Here is a 15,010-nt window from a genome sequence, read left to right on the forward strand (position 1 = left end):
ACTAATTATCATTTCATGCGAGGATTTCAACAGGAGAATTCATGAAAGGGAACATGATTGATTAGAGATGGAACATTGTAAATTGGTATTGTGCTATCCAAGGACGTCAACTTCAGAGTGCTCATCCAGTGACCTTCTTCTCCACATCTGCATACATATCATAACTATTCATCTCTTCAATGGTCAACTTGTTCTTCTCATCCGTCACCTTGTACAAAGGGTTGCTCGTGTTACTTGAGAACCCTATCCTTTCTGTAATGTTCTCTCTTGCTCTCAGGCTGGCCTCTTGAACCCTCGTAGCCCTTGGTTTCCTCACCTGCTCGTATATCTTCAAGCCCGCACTGATCTTCTCTGGTGATCCAGTAAAGTCATGTCTCCGACTATAGATTATGCCGATAGCAGCAGCATCTTCAATGGCCATACATGCACCTTGGCTCTGATCTGGCATCATAGGATGAGCAGCATCTCCCATGATGCATGTCAAGCCCTTCTGCCAGTGATCATACGGTTGGTGAACAAATAGTCTCCAAGGTTTGATGTCGTACGAATTCCGGAATATGGCAAGTAGCTTTGGATCGAGGGTACCAAAGGGCTCCATGAACTCCTCCACGCCGATAGAGTGATTCCAGCCTTCTCCCGGGTTCTTGCTTAGCTCGGTAGGGAAGAAGCAGTAAAACGAATTGATTTCGCCTCCTCGGCAGGGAGAGTAGACAATCTTGTAGACATCCTGGCCACCCCAGTACTCGATGGCGGAATTTTCAGTATAGTCGGTAAGTCCCAACCGCTTGACGTCCTCTGTCGTGATGATGCAATGAAGGCAATGCGACGTGCTTTGTTTTCGATCTGGGATGATGCCGATTGTTTTGCGGACTGTAGATCCACTGCCATCTGATCCTATGATGAGATCGTGTTTTGCTTGGACACCATTCTCGAATGTAATTGTCCCTGTTGCGTGATCGATCTCGACGCACTTGTGGTTGCATTTGAGGATAGCCGGAAGTCCAAAATGACTCGTTCCAATAGCAGAATCCATCAGCATTTCGTGCATGTTCACTCGGTGGAACATGTTGTAGACCTGCCCAGCATCAGTACCAGCGGCAGAAACTCAACGACCCAAACATACGTAGCCCCATTTCTCCTTGTAGTCTGCCAAGTCGTATACATTCGTCGGCTCACCAGTCTTCCAATCCCTCGAGATGAGTTTCTGCAGAACCACGGGTTTGCCGATAGGGATATTCACGCCCCATTCTTCTAGCCATCTTGTTCCATTCGCTGCGCAGCTGATTGATGCTCCGACTTCGCCTGCAAAATCCGCTCGTTCGTAGATAGTGACTCGGTGTCCTGCTTGTCGAAGGGAGGTTGCTGCTGCCAAACCACCTGCAGGAGTTAGCTTGGAATCCGAAGCAGAGATGGGAAACATACCAATTCCACCACCCACGACAGCGATGTCCAACTCGCGCCAGTTACTTTCGACAGAACCCATGGTTTAGATTTAGATAGAGATAGGAGATATGCACTTCACTTTGCTGGACAATGAGGAAGACGGCTGATGATGTAGATCGATCTGAACAGACACGAACCTACCTTTGCAGCCATCTTGAAAAGCACTTGCATTGAAGCTGGGCCGGTAATCTGATGTCAGAGATAGGATAGTTGCGGGCACTGGATTGCACGCAGACCGTATCCGTGTCCAATATGGCTCCAGTGAGGGTTGTGGTGGGCTGGTGACGAGAAGTCAAGAGAGGTGTCGTGAACCTCGTGGAGAATCGAATTCCATTCCGTGTTCCGCATCCGTGCTTCCGGACCACTGCCGGCTCGCTATCCATCTCGCGGGTGAGCTTCAATCAGAAATTTTGAATCCTCCGCGCAAACCGCCGAAACCCTGGACAAGAAATTTTGACTTTTGATAATGAGTGGAAGAATACTCTCATAGCTATAATCTCTAAGAGGTGTGACGAAGCCCCCCAATCACGTTTCTGGCTCATTGTCGCTAAATTCAGGGGAAGTTTCGGGCGTCGTCGCTAAAGACGTGCAGTGGCTGCTTCAGACCGGAACGTAATGGTTTGAAAGGCAATCTATCATTTTGGCTGGATATTGCTAAGCTCATGGTTGATTTCCATGTCTCCCATAGGACCCAAAGCAATGTGGCCCGTCTAAGCTACGCCAAAAATTGCCACCAACGCTTGCCCTATCTGGCCTTATGCAAAAAAACTATCTCTACATCAAGGTATCCTTGTATCTCTAGTCTCGTCTCTACTTTGCTTCAAGAAAGGAAGAAGCTGTGTCCCACCAGTACCGTGCAACTCCTTTGTTGAAGACGGGTTTGCTGATGCTACAGCGAGGTTCAGCCCCGCATTCGCTGCGGGAGAATGTTGTCTTGCCGGATTGATGATGTATCGGGTGACAATGCCAATGTGAACATCTCGGAATTTCTTCAGCTCTTCGACAGCTCGGTTGTATGCTTCGGTGACCTGGTTATCGGATGTGGTCTCGGCGTAACTTCTGATGTTGGAAACCGACTCAATGTGTTGCAAAAACTCTCGATGTTTGCCTGGCATGTATTTGCGCATTTCCTTTATTCAATCAGCTTCGTCTCACTCTAGGAACAAGCAAATACAAACCCGAAGGAACCCGTTCTTTAGCCCTATAGAGCCTTTTGTTGGAGAGTGTTGGACTCCAAGAATGACATCGAAGAATTGAATTAGAGAACTCTGTGCGTTGCTACCGCCACTATACTTTCGCCATTGTCCCTTTCCTTCTCCCTCATCGTAAAACACACCATTTGGTAGGCCAGCTACCTCCATGTTCTTGCTTCCTGCGAGGAAAGGTCTGATCTCATTGTAGAAAACTTGGGGTCTACACTTCTTTGTCATGCGCTTCAATATTTCTCCGATCTCTTGGACGCAATGTGAGAATTGGATCAAAGCATCAGTAACCACACTAGACTCATTCGCTCTGACAGCATCGATAGCTTTCATCATGGTCGGAATGACGCGAGCACCGTGAGCCTCGATGGTTACTGAAATCAAGTAGAACCATTCTTCGTCTTCACCACCTGTGAAAGTGCTCAATGATCTGAGGTTCTCGATCTTCCTGATATCGGCATCAGGTGAGATGGCAGCAAAATTCCATAAATTCAAGGCAGAATAAGTAGCTGTTGTTGGGAGATCGAAGTGGTGTGATATTTTGAGAAAGGGTATTGTGATTTGTGGCGGTAATCGCTATTCAAATTGTCAGCTCCGAAGGATGGAGTGTACCGTACAGAAACACTCACTTGAGATGGGCCGCCAGCTTCCCAAATGTAGCCATGAGTGAAGAAAGAGAGAATCAAATAGGCCCTCTGCCATTCTGGTTCTGATTTGAGGTGATCGGTTGATAATATTTGCATACGGTCTATTGAGGCTCGGAGAGATTTTGTCTGCAATAGTAATGGCAACTTCTCAATTATGGCCTCCCATTCCTGATACGTTTCTTGCAACCGCTCCAGGGGGGTTTCATCCGGCAGAAAACCATTTTCACATGAAACATTGAAGTCGGCTAGATTAATATTGAGAGGACCTAACATTGTGCAGAAGATAAAGGAGGAAAAGCCTTGAGATTCGTGGTGTCATAACAGAAGAGGACAATCTAAAAAGGGTTTTTATACACACGAAAATCCAGAAATCAGCTCATTTCTTAGCAAGTGAATGGAAGGTACTAAGCCGGTCACTAAAGTACCGACATCCAAGTCAGTAATCTCTTCCTTGCTGGAGTCATTGATGCAATCATTTGTGGATCAAAGAGAACCGAAGGGTCTCATGACGCGGATGCGGATGCGGGAAGAAGGCGGATGTACGTAAGAACAATCAACCAAAATCTTTGTCCCGATGCAACGCGGCGAGGATATGGGCGCTGGCCCGCGCCGTCGAGAAGAATGTATGAGGGGTACAAAGTGAAATGGCAAAACTGAGTTGAACAGGCCATCTTCTCTCATCTCAAGTCTCCAACATCCACCCCATCGTCATCGATCTGAATAACCTCAAAATGGGATCAATCGCTGTAGAAACGCAATGCACGAAGCTATCATTTCCTGCCGATGCAAACTCACTGGAGTATGCGCAGTCACTCGATGCAAAGGACCATATGCGACTATTCAGAGAGAAATTCGTAATTCCATCGAAGGCAAACATCAAAGCGAAGAAGCTGAGCAAGCCAGGTTTGAAACTTATCTTCCCCGCACATCATATGACATGTCTAATGATAACCAGATCATTCTGAGCCATGCATTTATTTCTGCGGGAATTCTCTAGGTCTCCAGCCTCGTGCAACTGCAGAATATGTCCAAACTCATTTAGACACGTGGGCCACGATTGGTGTTCACGGTCACTTCAGACAACTCGAAGACTCACCCATGATCCAATGGCAACTTTTGGCTGAACATGCATCAAAGCAAGCAGCTCCAATCGTGGGTGCTTCACCTTTCGAAGTAGGGACAATGGGCAGTCTCACTACAAACTTACATCTGCTGATGGCAAGTTTCTACACTCCAACTGCAGAGAAGAAGAAGATCATCATGGACTGGAAATCTTTCCCAAGCGATCACTTCACAATTGAGTCTCAGATTCGAGGTCATGGTTTTGACCCGAAAGAAGCAATGGTGATGATTGGTCCAGACGAGGGAGAATATGAAATCTCAACCGAGAAAATCCTGTCAATCATCGACGAGCACTCATCCACAACCGCTTTGGTTCTCCTTCCTGGAATTCAATATTACACAGGACAATTCTTCGACATGAAAACGATCACAGCATATGCTCAATCGAGAGGCCTGCTTGTGGGATGGGATCTTGCCCATGCTGCTGGTAATGTTCCTCTCGAGTTGCATGATTGGAATGTGGACTTTGCTGTTTGGTGCACGTACAAGTACATGAACGCTGGACCTGGAGCGATTGCTGGGTTCTATGTGCACGAGAGACACGGGAAGGTTGAGTATGATGGTGATGAGCCAATATTTCGACACCGATTATCTGGATGGTACGGCGGCGATCAAGTGGGGAGAATGAACATGGACAATAGTAAGTTCTCACATGAGGAGTGGTGGGTAATACTAAGATCCGCAGACTTCCGACCAAGTCCTGGAGCAAGTGGATATCAAGTCTCAAACCCATCAGCAATTGATTTAGCTTCCTTGTGCGGAGCCCTCTCTGTCCTGAATCAAACATCGATGGCCGATATCAGGAAGAAGTCTGTTAAACTGACAGCGTATCTTGAACACCTGCTCTTGACGACCAGCCCTTCAGATCGAGCCTTCCGAATCATTACTCCTTCGAATCCTGATGCTAGAGGAACTCAACTAAGTGTCCTTCTGAGGCCGGGTAGAATCGATACTCTATTTGAAATGTTGGAAGATGCAGGGATTGTGGCAGATAAGAGAAGGCCGGATGTGATCAGAGTGGCTCCTGTGCCTCTTTATAACACATATGAGGAGGTTTGGAAGTTTGTCCAGATCTTCAATGCTGCGTTGGAAAAGTGTGCATAAGAGAATGAGGAAGGATGTAGATGTATAGATTTCGAGGAATGTAATATTGGTGTCTCCACTTGCCAATAAAATTTTCCCCAGTTCCGAGAGGTCCATTTTGATATAGTTCAGGACAATGACTTGCGTGAACTGGTGAAGAGGGGCTCTGTCGTCCTGAGGTACGGGCCGTAGTACGGCTTCTTGAATTGTCCCCAATTTGATGTTGGGCGTTCAATCATAAGACTGTACATCCTATACCTACAGCCAAATGCCACATTACGTCTTTTGTCCAACCTTCAGTCCTTCGAAAAGTTCCAGCTTGCGGAGTGTCCTCTCAGGCGAAGAAATAGACACATTCTAGCTCGACTATAACTGCATCGTAGCACACTTTGAAATATTTGACTTAAATAATTTGAGGAAGGTTTCTCGATCTTTGGTACCGAAAGTCACCTTAACTTGTAAGATGACGCAGACTTTTGGAGCAAGAAAAAGCTCAGTCGTATCTATAAAGGCGAAATAATGAGCAAGTGGAACAAACAATTCAGATCTGACTCGATTCGCATCGAGAGATTGACTTTCAAATAAATTTCTCGAGAGCGCAGAACAACTCCAGCTCCCTACATAATCAAATGAGCAGTATCCGTACTGGATAGGTCGGATTCTTTTGAAGCGGCACGCTTGTGACATCGCATTGAACGACCAATGAAGAGAATAATACCGCACATTGGCATTGCGGCGAAGGTCGTCCGAATGCGGAATTGCGGAACTAACATAAACGCGGAGACGCCCAATTCGCAAAACCTTCTTCATCAATCAACTGCTGAGCTAACTGCTGAAAATTCACAAGCGGAAGAATGAAGAGTGATCACTGAGATTGGTACACTCAAGGAAGGGGTGATGGTGATGTCGCCGCTACCTGCCTTCCGCGAGCCAGTGAAATGAATCTCCCCAGGCTGGCAAGAATCACGATCACAGTACGTTACAAGCGGTCGAACCAACCCAAGACGGCATTCCGAAATCCAACAAGCAGGGAAGAAATTCAATGACCCAGCTCACCACCCCAATCGAGAATTTCCTCACATAACAAGATTGACGTTCACTTGAACTTTGGGTCACCACAAAAAGCTTGGCAGGCTGGTTGCGACAGTGTGAAGATAGTTGGCGAAGATGTTGCGCTGGACCATGAAAGTTGACATCTGACTAGATTGATATCGCAAGAACCACATCTGCGAAGTCGCGTGTAGTGCATCGTCTCCACAACCTTCCCATGGATGCGAGCTTCAGTCTCTATCGTTGAGAACGCTTCTTCGTGTCTGTGTCACCCCTTTCCGAGAACAAGACCTGGTGCTTATACCCCGCCGAATCCACATCGCCTTTCGCCATCGTCGCGGCACGGCTCGTTGTCAAATGATATTCCTAGTTGTATTTTCTCAAAGGGTCTCAAACTTCCTGCTTCGGCTCTCTGCATTCTAGTATTGCAATGTGCAAGCATTCTTCAGGAAGGGAATGTCAAGTTGCCCGCCATAGGAGGAATCTGCTCAACTGTGGGAACTGGAGTATATATCGGGCTCGCGGGTATTCCAGAAGGAGGGCAAGTCACTGTCCCCGCTGTGGCAGTGACCTGTTTCGAAGTGGGTGTTTTGTTGTTCGATATAACCGCAGGCTTGGTCCCATTCTTCGCTGCAGATATGTTGAAGAGTTGCGAGTACAACAGAGTGTCATCGGTTTGATTCCAGTTCACAATACCCCATGGGCCCCATTGGCAGTTTACGATGGTGTAATTCGCTATGAAGAGTCTGCAAAGGTTGATCCCGGTATAGTTGCCGCCGTTGCCGTTTCCAATGTTCCAATGAAGCGTTCCTGTGTTATTGTCTACAAGCGTTAGAAAGTGAAAGCTGAGGAAAAGGGTTCAGCTTACAGGTCTCGGTTTTATCGAATGTGGCGCCGTTATCGTTCTCCATGTCTTTGATGCTGGCATAGCAATACTGCGTCACTGCTAGTTGGCCATCGCTGTCAGGCAGTTGGTATTCCAAGATCATATTGTCGTTGAAGTGCACAGAGATATTGGCAATTGTCGTGTCGTCGTAAGCCTGGGTGGCATTTGGAGGGAAACTAAATTCCATCGAGCTTTGACAGCGACCGAAGGTGACAAGATAAACTGTCAAGAAGAGCAGAGCGCAAAGAGCCATGATGAAAGTTCCACCAAAGGAGAGAAATGCATCAGAGGAGCGATCTGGAGTCAGCGGGATGAAATATCTTGCATTTCCATCAGCTCAAGTGCAACTACTGCAACTTCCCTGCAGTGGTTCAATTAAACTATTCCAGATGAAACCTAGATTTCGGGAAGATGGGATCCTAGCGCCACCAGATCTTGGCTTTAATTCTGTGCGAGACCAATGAGATGCCCTCAGCACAGACTTTGCGGGCCTGTCAGCAATTAGATCTCTCGCCTTATGCAAACTCAGCCCCCAAATACGGCTGGCTCGAGGCTGAAATTAGCATCAAGAAATGTTAGCTTGGGATGATGATCCTTGTGCCACGGGATTGATTATCATCCTCTCTCCGCCACCAAGTTTTGTCCCGATCATTGAGCATTGGGGAAACCTGAGACCCTTTTCTGGTCCCCAAGAAGTATTTGCATCTCTTCACGATGGATCGACCACCCGCAGGAGGAGAAATCTCGCCAGAATTCACTCCTTCACCATCCCAGTATTCGAGCATTCAGCAACCTCCTCCCAAATTCGAGCAAGAACGTTTGGTCACCAGGAAACCAGTCCCAAGCCTGGGAAAGACGCATTATGAGCAAGTCAATCCAGTTCCAGATTCGTGGCAAGGGTTTCCAGATGAAAAAGGGTTCCAGTGGCTGCCAGGTCTGTGGACGCATGTTCCAATACCTGGAATGCTGGCAGTGATCGGTGCTTTGATCTGCATCGCTGGGACCGTTGCTGTACTTGTCAGATCAGATGGGATGCCAGTTACTGACTGGACGCTTTCACCTACCGTTTACATTGCCCTGATGACCACAGGCACAAATATGCTGTTGCGGTTCGCTTTTCACGAGGGCAACAAGATTGCCTGGTGGTACAGGGCGATTCAAGGAGGGACTTTGCGAGATCTTCATACTAGGTGGGAATCAGGAGATGGATTCTGGGGAGCTTTGGGAGCAGGTCGAAATTTCAACCTTGTCTCTCTGGCATCTCTCGCAGCAACCTTCATCGTCATCGACCAGCCGTTGATCCAAAGAGCTTCAACAATCGTCCCCGCCCAGTTCTCACGCTTGACGAATGTTACTGCCACGATTGCTCCTGAGATTCCTTATGGGTATACTGGAGCTCAGTATGGTCGAGGGTCATATCAACAGGTTATGACGCAACCTATGATTTCTGCATTCAACGATTACAATACCCAGGCTTCGATCACTACTGGTTTTGCTGGATGTTCAGATACTTGCACCGGTTTTGTTGACGCTGGTGGATTGGCTGCTGAATGTACCACGATCAGTGGACCTATCGCCTACCTACAGTCGCCGAAAACGAACGCCAGCAACGACATCTTGGACAGTGCTTTTCTTGCACAGTCTCCCTTCAATGTCAACTTCACTCTGGTACCTCAAATGTCGGAGACAAATGCGTCGTATATCCTCATGATGGTGTCATACACAACTGATGCACATTCAAGCAACTGCGGCGGTACTCTGATTCAGAGATCTTGCAAGCTTCAATCTGCTACGCTGAGGTATCCCATCACTCTGAAGAATTCGACCTTGGAGTTAGGGAATATAACTACGGATGCAACCATTCAGTCTTTCCAACCAGCGGGGAATAATTCCATTAGCATAGATGGTGGATCTGATTATGATAGATGGACTCTTGGAGGTTTGTACCTGGCCGCAACTAGCTTGTTTCAAGCGAATGCTACCTATCAATGGATAGGAGCTTTGGGAAATATGTTGACGCTTCCCGATACTCTGTCGAATCAATTTCTGGAAACGCCAATTGGGAATGATACTCTCTATGGACTTGGACTCCCTGCTGTTTGCTCATCGAATTGGACTGATCCAACAAGTCATATTCTGTCAGCACTCAATCAGATCGCCTTTCGAGTGTCGATCAATGCAGCAGGATTCCCTTTTCGAAATACGACTTCCCCACCATCACCGCAGATCCTAACGATGCAAGAAGTACGGACAATCAACGTCTTCCAGTCCGTGTACAGATTTTTGGCGGCTAGTACGGTTCTCACAGTGGTATGTGTTGCTCTTGTGCTTCCGACGTTCATTGGATGGTGGGAGCTTGGGCGAAGTGTGACACTCAATCCATTGGAGTTGGCAAAAGCTTTCGATGCTCCACTACTCAGCGGACCGGGTTCGAATGCACCACTGCATGAATTGGTTCAGACGATGGGAATGAGGAATGTGAGGTATGGAGAAGTAGAAGGGAGGGGACAACTTTCGAGAAGGGAACTGAAACTTGCAGATCCTCAAGAGCTTGTGAGACCAAGTCCTGGGGTGGTGTACGAATGAGGAGATGCAAGTTGAAACATAATTCTTACAGAAGCCGCCCTCCCTCCTGAATGTCCTGTCTACCGGATTTCGAATACCTCAGTTTGGATACCCCAGCTTGGCTGACAGCGTCCGGAGATGAGCAAGGTACATATGCAGAAGGAAGTTCGTCTGCCCAATATCTTGTGCCGACAAGTACTGTTACCGCTAAGTTGTAGGATTGCAATTATGGTTCTGCATTCCAAAGACCTGGCATATGTAAAGACCTGGCATATGTTGGCTCAACAGGTAGACTGCACGAGAATGAATGCCTCAGCATCATATCGACAAGCCTCCAAGTGCCAATCTTTTCATAGAGAATCGCTTTGTACCTAAAATCTCGCGTCCAATACTAAACAATCTCTCGATATCCACTTTAGAGCCTGGTGTTGCAAGGAAATCACGTGTAGCAGCTGCCATTCGAGGGTACTCGCCTTTGTGTGTCTGAACTATTTAATCTAAGTAATTCAATTCAAGGAATTCAATCCGACCAATTTAATCCGACCAATTGAATCTAAATAGTTTAATCTAAAAAATTCAATCTGAGCAATTCAATCCGCTCGATTCAACTCGCTCGATTCAACTCGCTCGATTTAATCCGCTCGATTTAATCCACTCGATTCAATCCGCTCGATTTAATCCGCTTAATTCAATTCGCTCGATTTAATCCATTCAATTTAATCCGCTTAATTTAATCCGCTCGATTTAATCTGCTCGATTTAATCTGCTCGATTTAATCCCCTCGATTTAATTCGTTTAATTTAATTTATTCGATTTAATTCGCTCGATTTAATTCGCTTAATTTTATCCGCTTAATTTTATTCGCTCGATTTTATTAATACAATTTAATTCGTTCGATTTTATTCGCTCGATTTTATTAATATAATTTAATTTTATACGCCGGCTTTTTTTGATTAAAAAAAATCTTTTTAGCGAGGCGATGTGACGGGTTGAACCCGATATCTGGCTGCACTACTACGTAGTGCAGCCTACACGTGACTACGCGGGCCTGCACATGACGACGCGACGCTAAAGCGCGCGGGCCATTCGAGGGTATATACCACATCTCACTTCGACCCAAAAGGGGGCTAGGCCCGACATGGAAGGCGGTCGCGACGACTTTCTGCCGACTTCATCCTCACCTAATTGGGGATGCAGGGGGGGTAGAACTGGCTACACGGACCACCGTGTACGCGCACAGGGACGTCGACGCGTCTTACTCCTCCTTGCCTGCTTGCTTTTGTATCGATCCTTTAATAATAAGTCGTGCTAGACCTAACGGCGCCTCTCGTCTAATTTGCATAGAATTTTTAATTTATAATAATAGATCTTCTCTCTTTTAATCCAACCTATAACGTCTTGATTTGTACGAGCTACAAATATGCAATCTAGTCTAGAGCCGTTCCAGGCCACTTGTACGACTATCACAAGGCTACTATCCCTCTCGGCAAGGTCCAGGAATACGCCCGTCTCTTTACCCCGGACTCTCTCCTCCCTGCTCGGGAAGTAAAGCGGCTCCATATCCCGACTAACACCCCGCCTATCCCACATTTACAGATCTATAACAACGCTTATTGCTATAAGTTCTGCCCTACTAATTAGCCGTATGTAATCCGGGGCGAGCAGATTCTGATCAACTACTTGAAAGAGGCCCATTAATAGAGTCTAAGTAAAGGTTTTGCAGACCGGCCATCCAAATCACGCTTCCCACTTAGTATAGCTGCTTATTTCCCCGTTGTCTGCTAGACTTTCTACATAACAAGCTATACTCGCTACTTTCTCGTTAATAATAGCAAGCCTGGCTCTAATCCAGCACCAGCATAGCTTGTCGAAGCTCTCGAGAAACCACCCCTTAGCCTCCGAGAACAAGTGGAGCAGACCCTTGCTCAGAAGCTCCAAGCACCTAAGCCTGATATCACCTTGCGCCACAAGACTAAGGTCTCTCCATAGCTCGACCTAACGTAATAGGAGCGGTACTTCTAGGGTTATAACTTGAGTTGCATCGCACGCCTCCTTAATCTACCATCGCCTCACCCCCTATTCGACCCCGATTAGCCAGATGATCACCTCGTCCTCGTACTTGAATCCTTTGACCGTCTTATTGAACAAGCCCGTGAATTACTCCAAACCGACCGGATTAACATCTTTGATTAGTAACGTGTTAGTAGCTTCCTTACCCGCCGGACTACTAACTTCTCATTAGTACACAAGCTTTAAGAGGGCACCTATACTACGTACAAAAAGGTGTGGAAGCAACTGCTGAGCTTCGTTTATCGGCGCGTTTGGCGGAACCAAGGCCCTGAGCTCTCATATCGTCTAACCGATAGTCAGGTAATAGCCCTCGACCGAGTAATGCAAGCTACGGCCGAGCTTGCCTAGGAACAGCGAAGCACTAGTCTAGCGGTAGTATAGCTTTAGCAAAGTCTCGATTATACTACAATCCAACTATGTATCTCATTGCTAGACTATGCTTTGTTCGACACAATTTACGACAGTATCGTCGTCGTCTTTATGGCGGTTCTCGGCATCAGAGATCCTAGATTATTAGTCAATTAGAGTATCACATTTAGTGATTCTCTACATTATACCCCATACCTCTCTGCCTTTATCAAGATAGCCTAGCTCCTTGTTATTCAAAGGGTAGTGCTTGTAGTAGATCGAAGTGAGGTTCCACATGTAGCTAATATATTAAATGTTATGCAAGAGCGCTTTATGGTATATAGCACGCATTCCCCTGTGAACTAGGCACAAAAGCTACGTAGCTTTGGAAAACAGATTAATGAGATCACTACCTCTCTAGGATATATCTCCTGGAGCGACGACGGCGAGCACTTTAGCTATAAGGGCCTGGAGCTAGGGATGACCGACTTAAAGAAGTTCCTGGCGACCTAGACAGCCGTTGCACAGTCGCTCCTAGAGGAGCTGCTACGTGTACATCCAGACGAAGAGCGAGACGAGGTTGTTCTACTAGTTAATCTTTTCCGACTTAAGGACGATCCGGCTAATAGCAAGCCCGGCTGGTGCTTCCTGGACGACCCGCGGAATGACCACCTCTAAGGATATGATCGATGGCTGTTTAATCGTGTGCTAGACGAGAGTTGGCTACAGCAAGAGTTCCTGATCAAGGGTACAAAGGCCGTGTGGCGGCGTAAGGCTACTAAGCAATACCTAAAGCAAGCCAGCACTTTCCTTAAGCTATTACTCCTCCTTATCCACATCCTGGGGGGCTAACTTGCACAAGGAACTAAGCTTCTTAGCCTGTAGCTACATAATACTGTCCATAGGCCACAGCGGAATATCTTTATAGAGAATGGCCTTGTTGGCTTTGTTACCTTCTACCACAAGGGCTATAGCGTCTCGGGGTCAACTAAAATCATCCACTAGTATCTGCCCGAGGCAATAAGTAAGCTCTTAGTCTACTACGCCTGGATCGTCTAGCCATTCTGCGAGTAGCTATGCATGCTTGCTCTAAACGAAAGCCCTAGCACACTAACTTTCCTCTAGGCGATTAAGAAGGGAACTCATAGCGAGCTGTGGCTAAATAGTCGCCTAACGAACGTCCTCGCATAGTAGTTCAAGCAACATCTTAATACCGATGCAAATATCCTTCTTTGGCGGCACGCAACGATTGCTATCTCTCGCCGGCATCTACAGCAAGCCAAGTTTCGGAAGGACTATAGAGCAGACGCTCCCGGAACCTAGAATAACACACAGGCTGCACATGCGGCTAATATAGCTAGTATGATCTATGCTAGAAGGATTGAAGAAGCACCTAGTCACGTTGCCTCTGCACGTGCAGAGTACCGGCAGATTAGCAGAGAGTAGCATACATACCTAGGGTTTTCTGGCTTTTAGAGGCTAGCTCAGATACAACCCACGGTTTCACAGACATCCGACCTCAGATAGCCCACTAAATCCTTGGTTAATCATCAGGCGCTACTCAAACGCAAAGTCCTCGGTGAATTGCCAATTCAAAGTCAAATAACTAAAAGCAATAAATTTAATATCTATTTACAAGACATACAAAAAAGGGAGTCTTTACGCTAGTACTCTCAGAAACTAGTACGTTTTAGAGACGAACTAAACGTTATATTAGACTCCAAAAAAGGTCTTGTGTTTAAACGCCGCCGTTCTTAAGTATAGACTTGTAGGGTTGTTAGAAATGTATATAATTTATAATATATAATTCGCTAGACTACTTAAAAACACAAAGTTTCAATTGCTTCACAAATCCAAGCCATAGGCGAGATCATAGAGGCCTTAGCTCTCGAGGATAAGGAAGAGGCTATGCTAGCTCTTAAGCATGCTATTCGGCGATTGTACTTAGCCCTGATCTGCCAGACTATTAGCAGCGTGCTATTCAAGTCACTAGTCTTAAGTTTCTGCGCTATGCTTAGTAGGAAGGTCCGTGGGAAGGGCCGAGGATTGTGGGAGGAGCCGGGGAATTTCAATAGCCACTTATTAGCTCTGACTTGGACTGCTTAGCTTGTGCTCTTTGACTATGCTTGTTTCTAGGAGCAAGACGACGAAGATCAAATCCCCGTCTTTTTCACCAAAATCTATAAGAAGTTCTTCTAGTAGTTGGCTAAGACGCTATTTGGGCATATTCTATAGTAGAGACTATACTTGTTTAAGGTTAGAAAGGCTATAATTGCAAAACACTAAGCTCGGTAGTTCTTAGACGGGCAAACAGTGGAATATCGCGGGGTGGAATTACAAATGTCGCAGATCTCCGACTTAGTGGTTTCTGAATATTAATAAGCCTATGCCTTACTATATAATAAGCTATTGTTCCAAGCAAAGGACCTGACTCCTATGGAATCGTGGAGGCTAAAGGACGATCTAGATCTAGAAGATTTTGGTGGCTTATGGCTCTCTCATCCTACCTCTAGAAATGGGCGGATTTGCGGCGTAAATCCAGAATCCGTAGGCGAAATGACCCTGGATCAGGGGGAGGGCACAGACCAGTTCAC

General features: G+C 46.5%; 6 protein-coding genes across 6 annotated transcripts; 3 read left to right on the plus strand and 3 right to left on the minus strand.

Annotated features, from left to right (window-relative positions):
• Positions 1-69: 69 nt before the first annotated feature.
• On the minus strand, positions 70-1,901 carry LY89DRAFT_704455 (FAD/NAD(P)-binding domain-containing protein). The gene is made up of 3 exons (XM_018217380.1): positions 1,423-1,901; positions 1,124-1,377; positions 70-1,075 (listed from the first exon to the last, which is right to left on the minus strand). Exons 1-3 carry the CDS (start codon positions 1,481-1,483, stop codon positions 122-124), a joined length of 1,269 nt encoding a protein of 422 aa, XP_018077277.1. The 5' UTR covers positions 1,484-1,901; the 3' UTR covers positions 70-121.
• A 221-nt stretch (positions 1,902-2,122) lies between these two features.
• Positions 2,123-3,565, minus strand: LY89DRAFT_704456 (Indoleamine 2,3-dioxygenase; the record flags this gene model as incomplete). Its single annotated transcript, XM_018217381.1, has 3 exons — positions 2,123-2,573; positions 2,622-3,221; positions 3,275-3,565. The coding sequence occupies 3 exons, from the start codon at positions 3,563-3,565 to the stop codon at positions 2,223-2,225; spliced, it is 1,242 nt and encodes a 413-aa protein (XP_018077278.1). The 3' UTR covers positions 2,123-2,222.
• A 458-nt stretch (positions 3,566-4,023) lies between these two features.
• Positions 4,024-5,518, plus strand: LY89DRAFT_574578 (kynureninase; the record flags this gene model as incomplete). The annotated part of the gene is made up of 3 exons (XM_018208748.1): positions 4,024-4,195; positions 4,248-5,054; positions 5,100-5,518. 3 exons carry the CDS (start codon positions 4,024-4,026, stop codon positions 5,516-5,518), a joined length of 1,398 nt encoding a protein of 465 aa, XP_018077279.1.
• A 1,474-nt stretch (positions 5,519-6,992) lies between these two features.
• On the minus strand, positions 6,993-7,686 carry LY89DRAFT_729029 (uncharacterized protein; the record flags this gene model as incomplete). The annotated part of the gene is made up of 2 exons (XM_018219335.1): positions 6,993-7,369; positions 7,416-7,686. The coding sequence occupies 2 exons, from the start codon at positions 7,684-7,686 to the stop codon at positions 6,993-6,995; spliced, it is 648 nt and encodes a 215-aa protein (XP_018077280.1).
• A 278-nt stretch (positions 7,687-7,964) lies between these two features.
• On the plus strand, positions 7,965-10,162 carry LY89DRAFT_314228 (uncharacterized protein). The gene has a single exon (XM_018206660.1). It carries the CDS (start codon positions 8,148-8,150, stop codon positions 10,017-10,019), a length of 1,872 nt encoding a protein of 623 aa, XP_018077281.1. The 5' UTR covers positions 7,965-8,147; the 3' UTR covers positions 10,020-10,162.
• A 4,493-nt stretch (positions 10,163-14,655) lies between these two features.
• On the plus strand, positions 14,656-15,010 carry LY89DRAFT_314238 (uncharacterized protein; the record flags this gene model as incomplete). The annotated part of the gene is made up of 1 exon (XM_018206661.1): positions 14,656-15,010. A coding segment is annotated over exon 1 (158 nt), but the record flags the coding sequence as incomplete, so codon positions are not given.

This window comes from Mollisia scopiformis (genome assembly GCF_001500285.1).
Source record: "Mollisia scopiformis unplaced genomic scaffold LY89scaffold_3, whole genome shotgun sequence".
Lineage (NCBI taxonomy): Eukaryota > Fungi > Ascomycota > Leotiomycetes > Helotiales > Mollisiaceae > Mollisia > Mollisia scopiformis.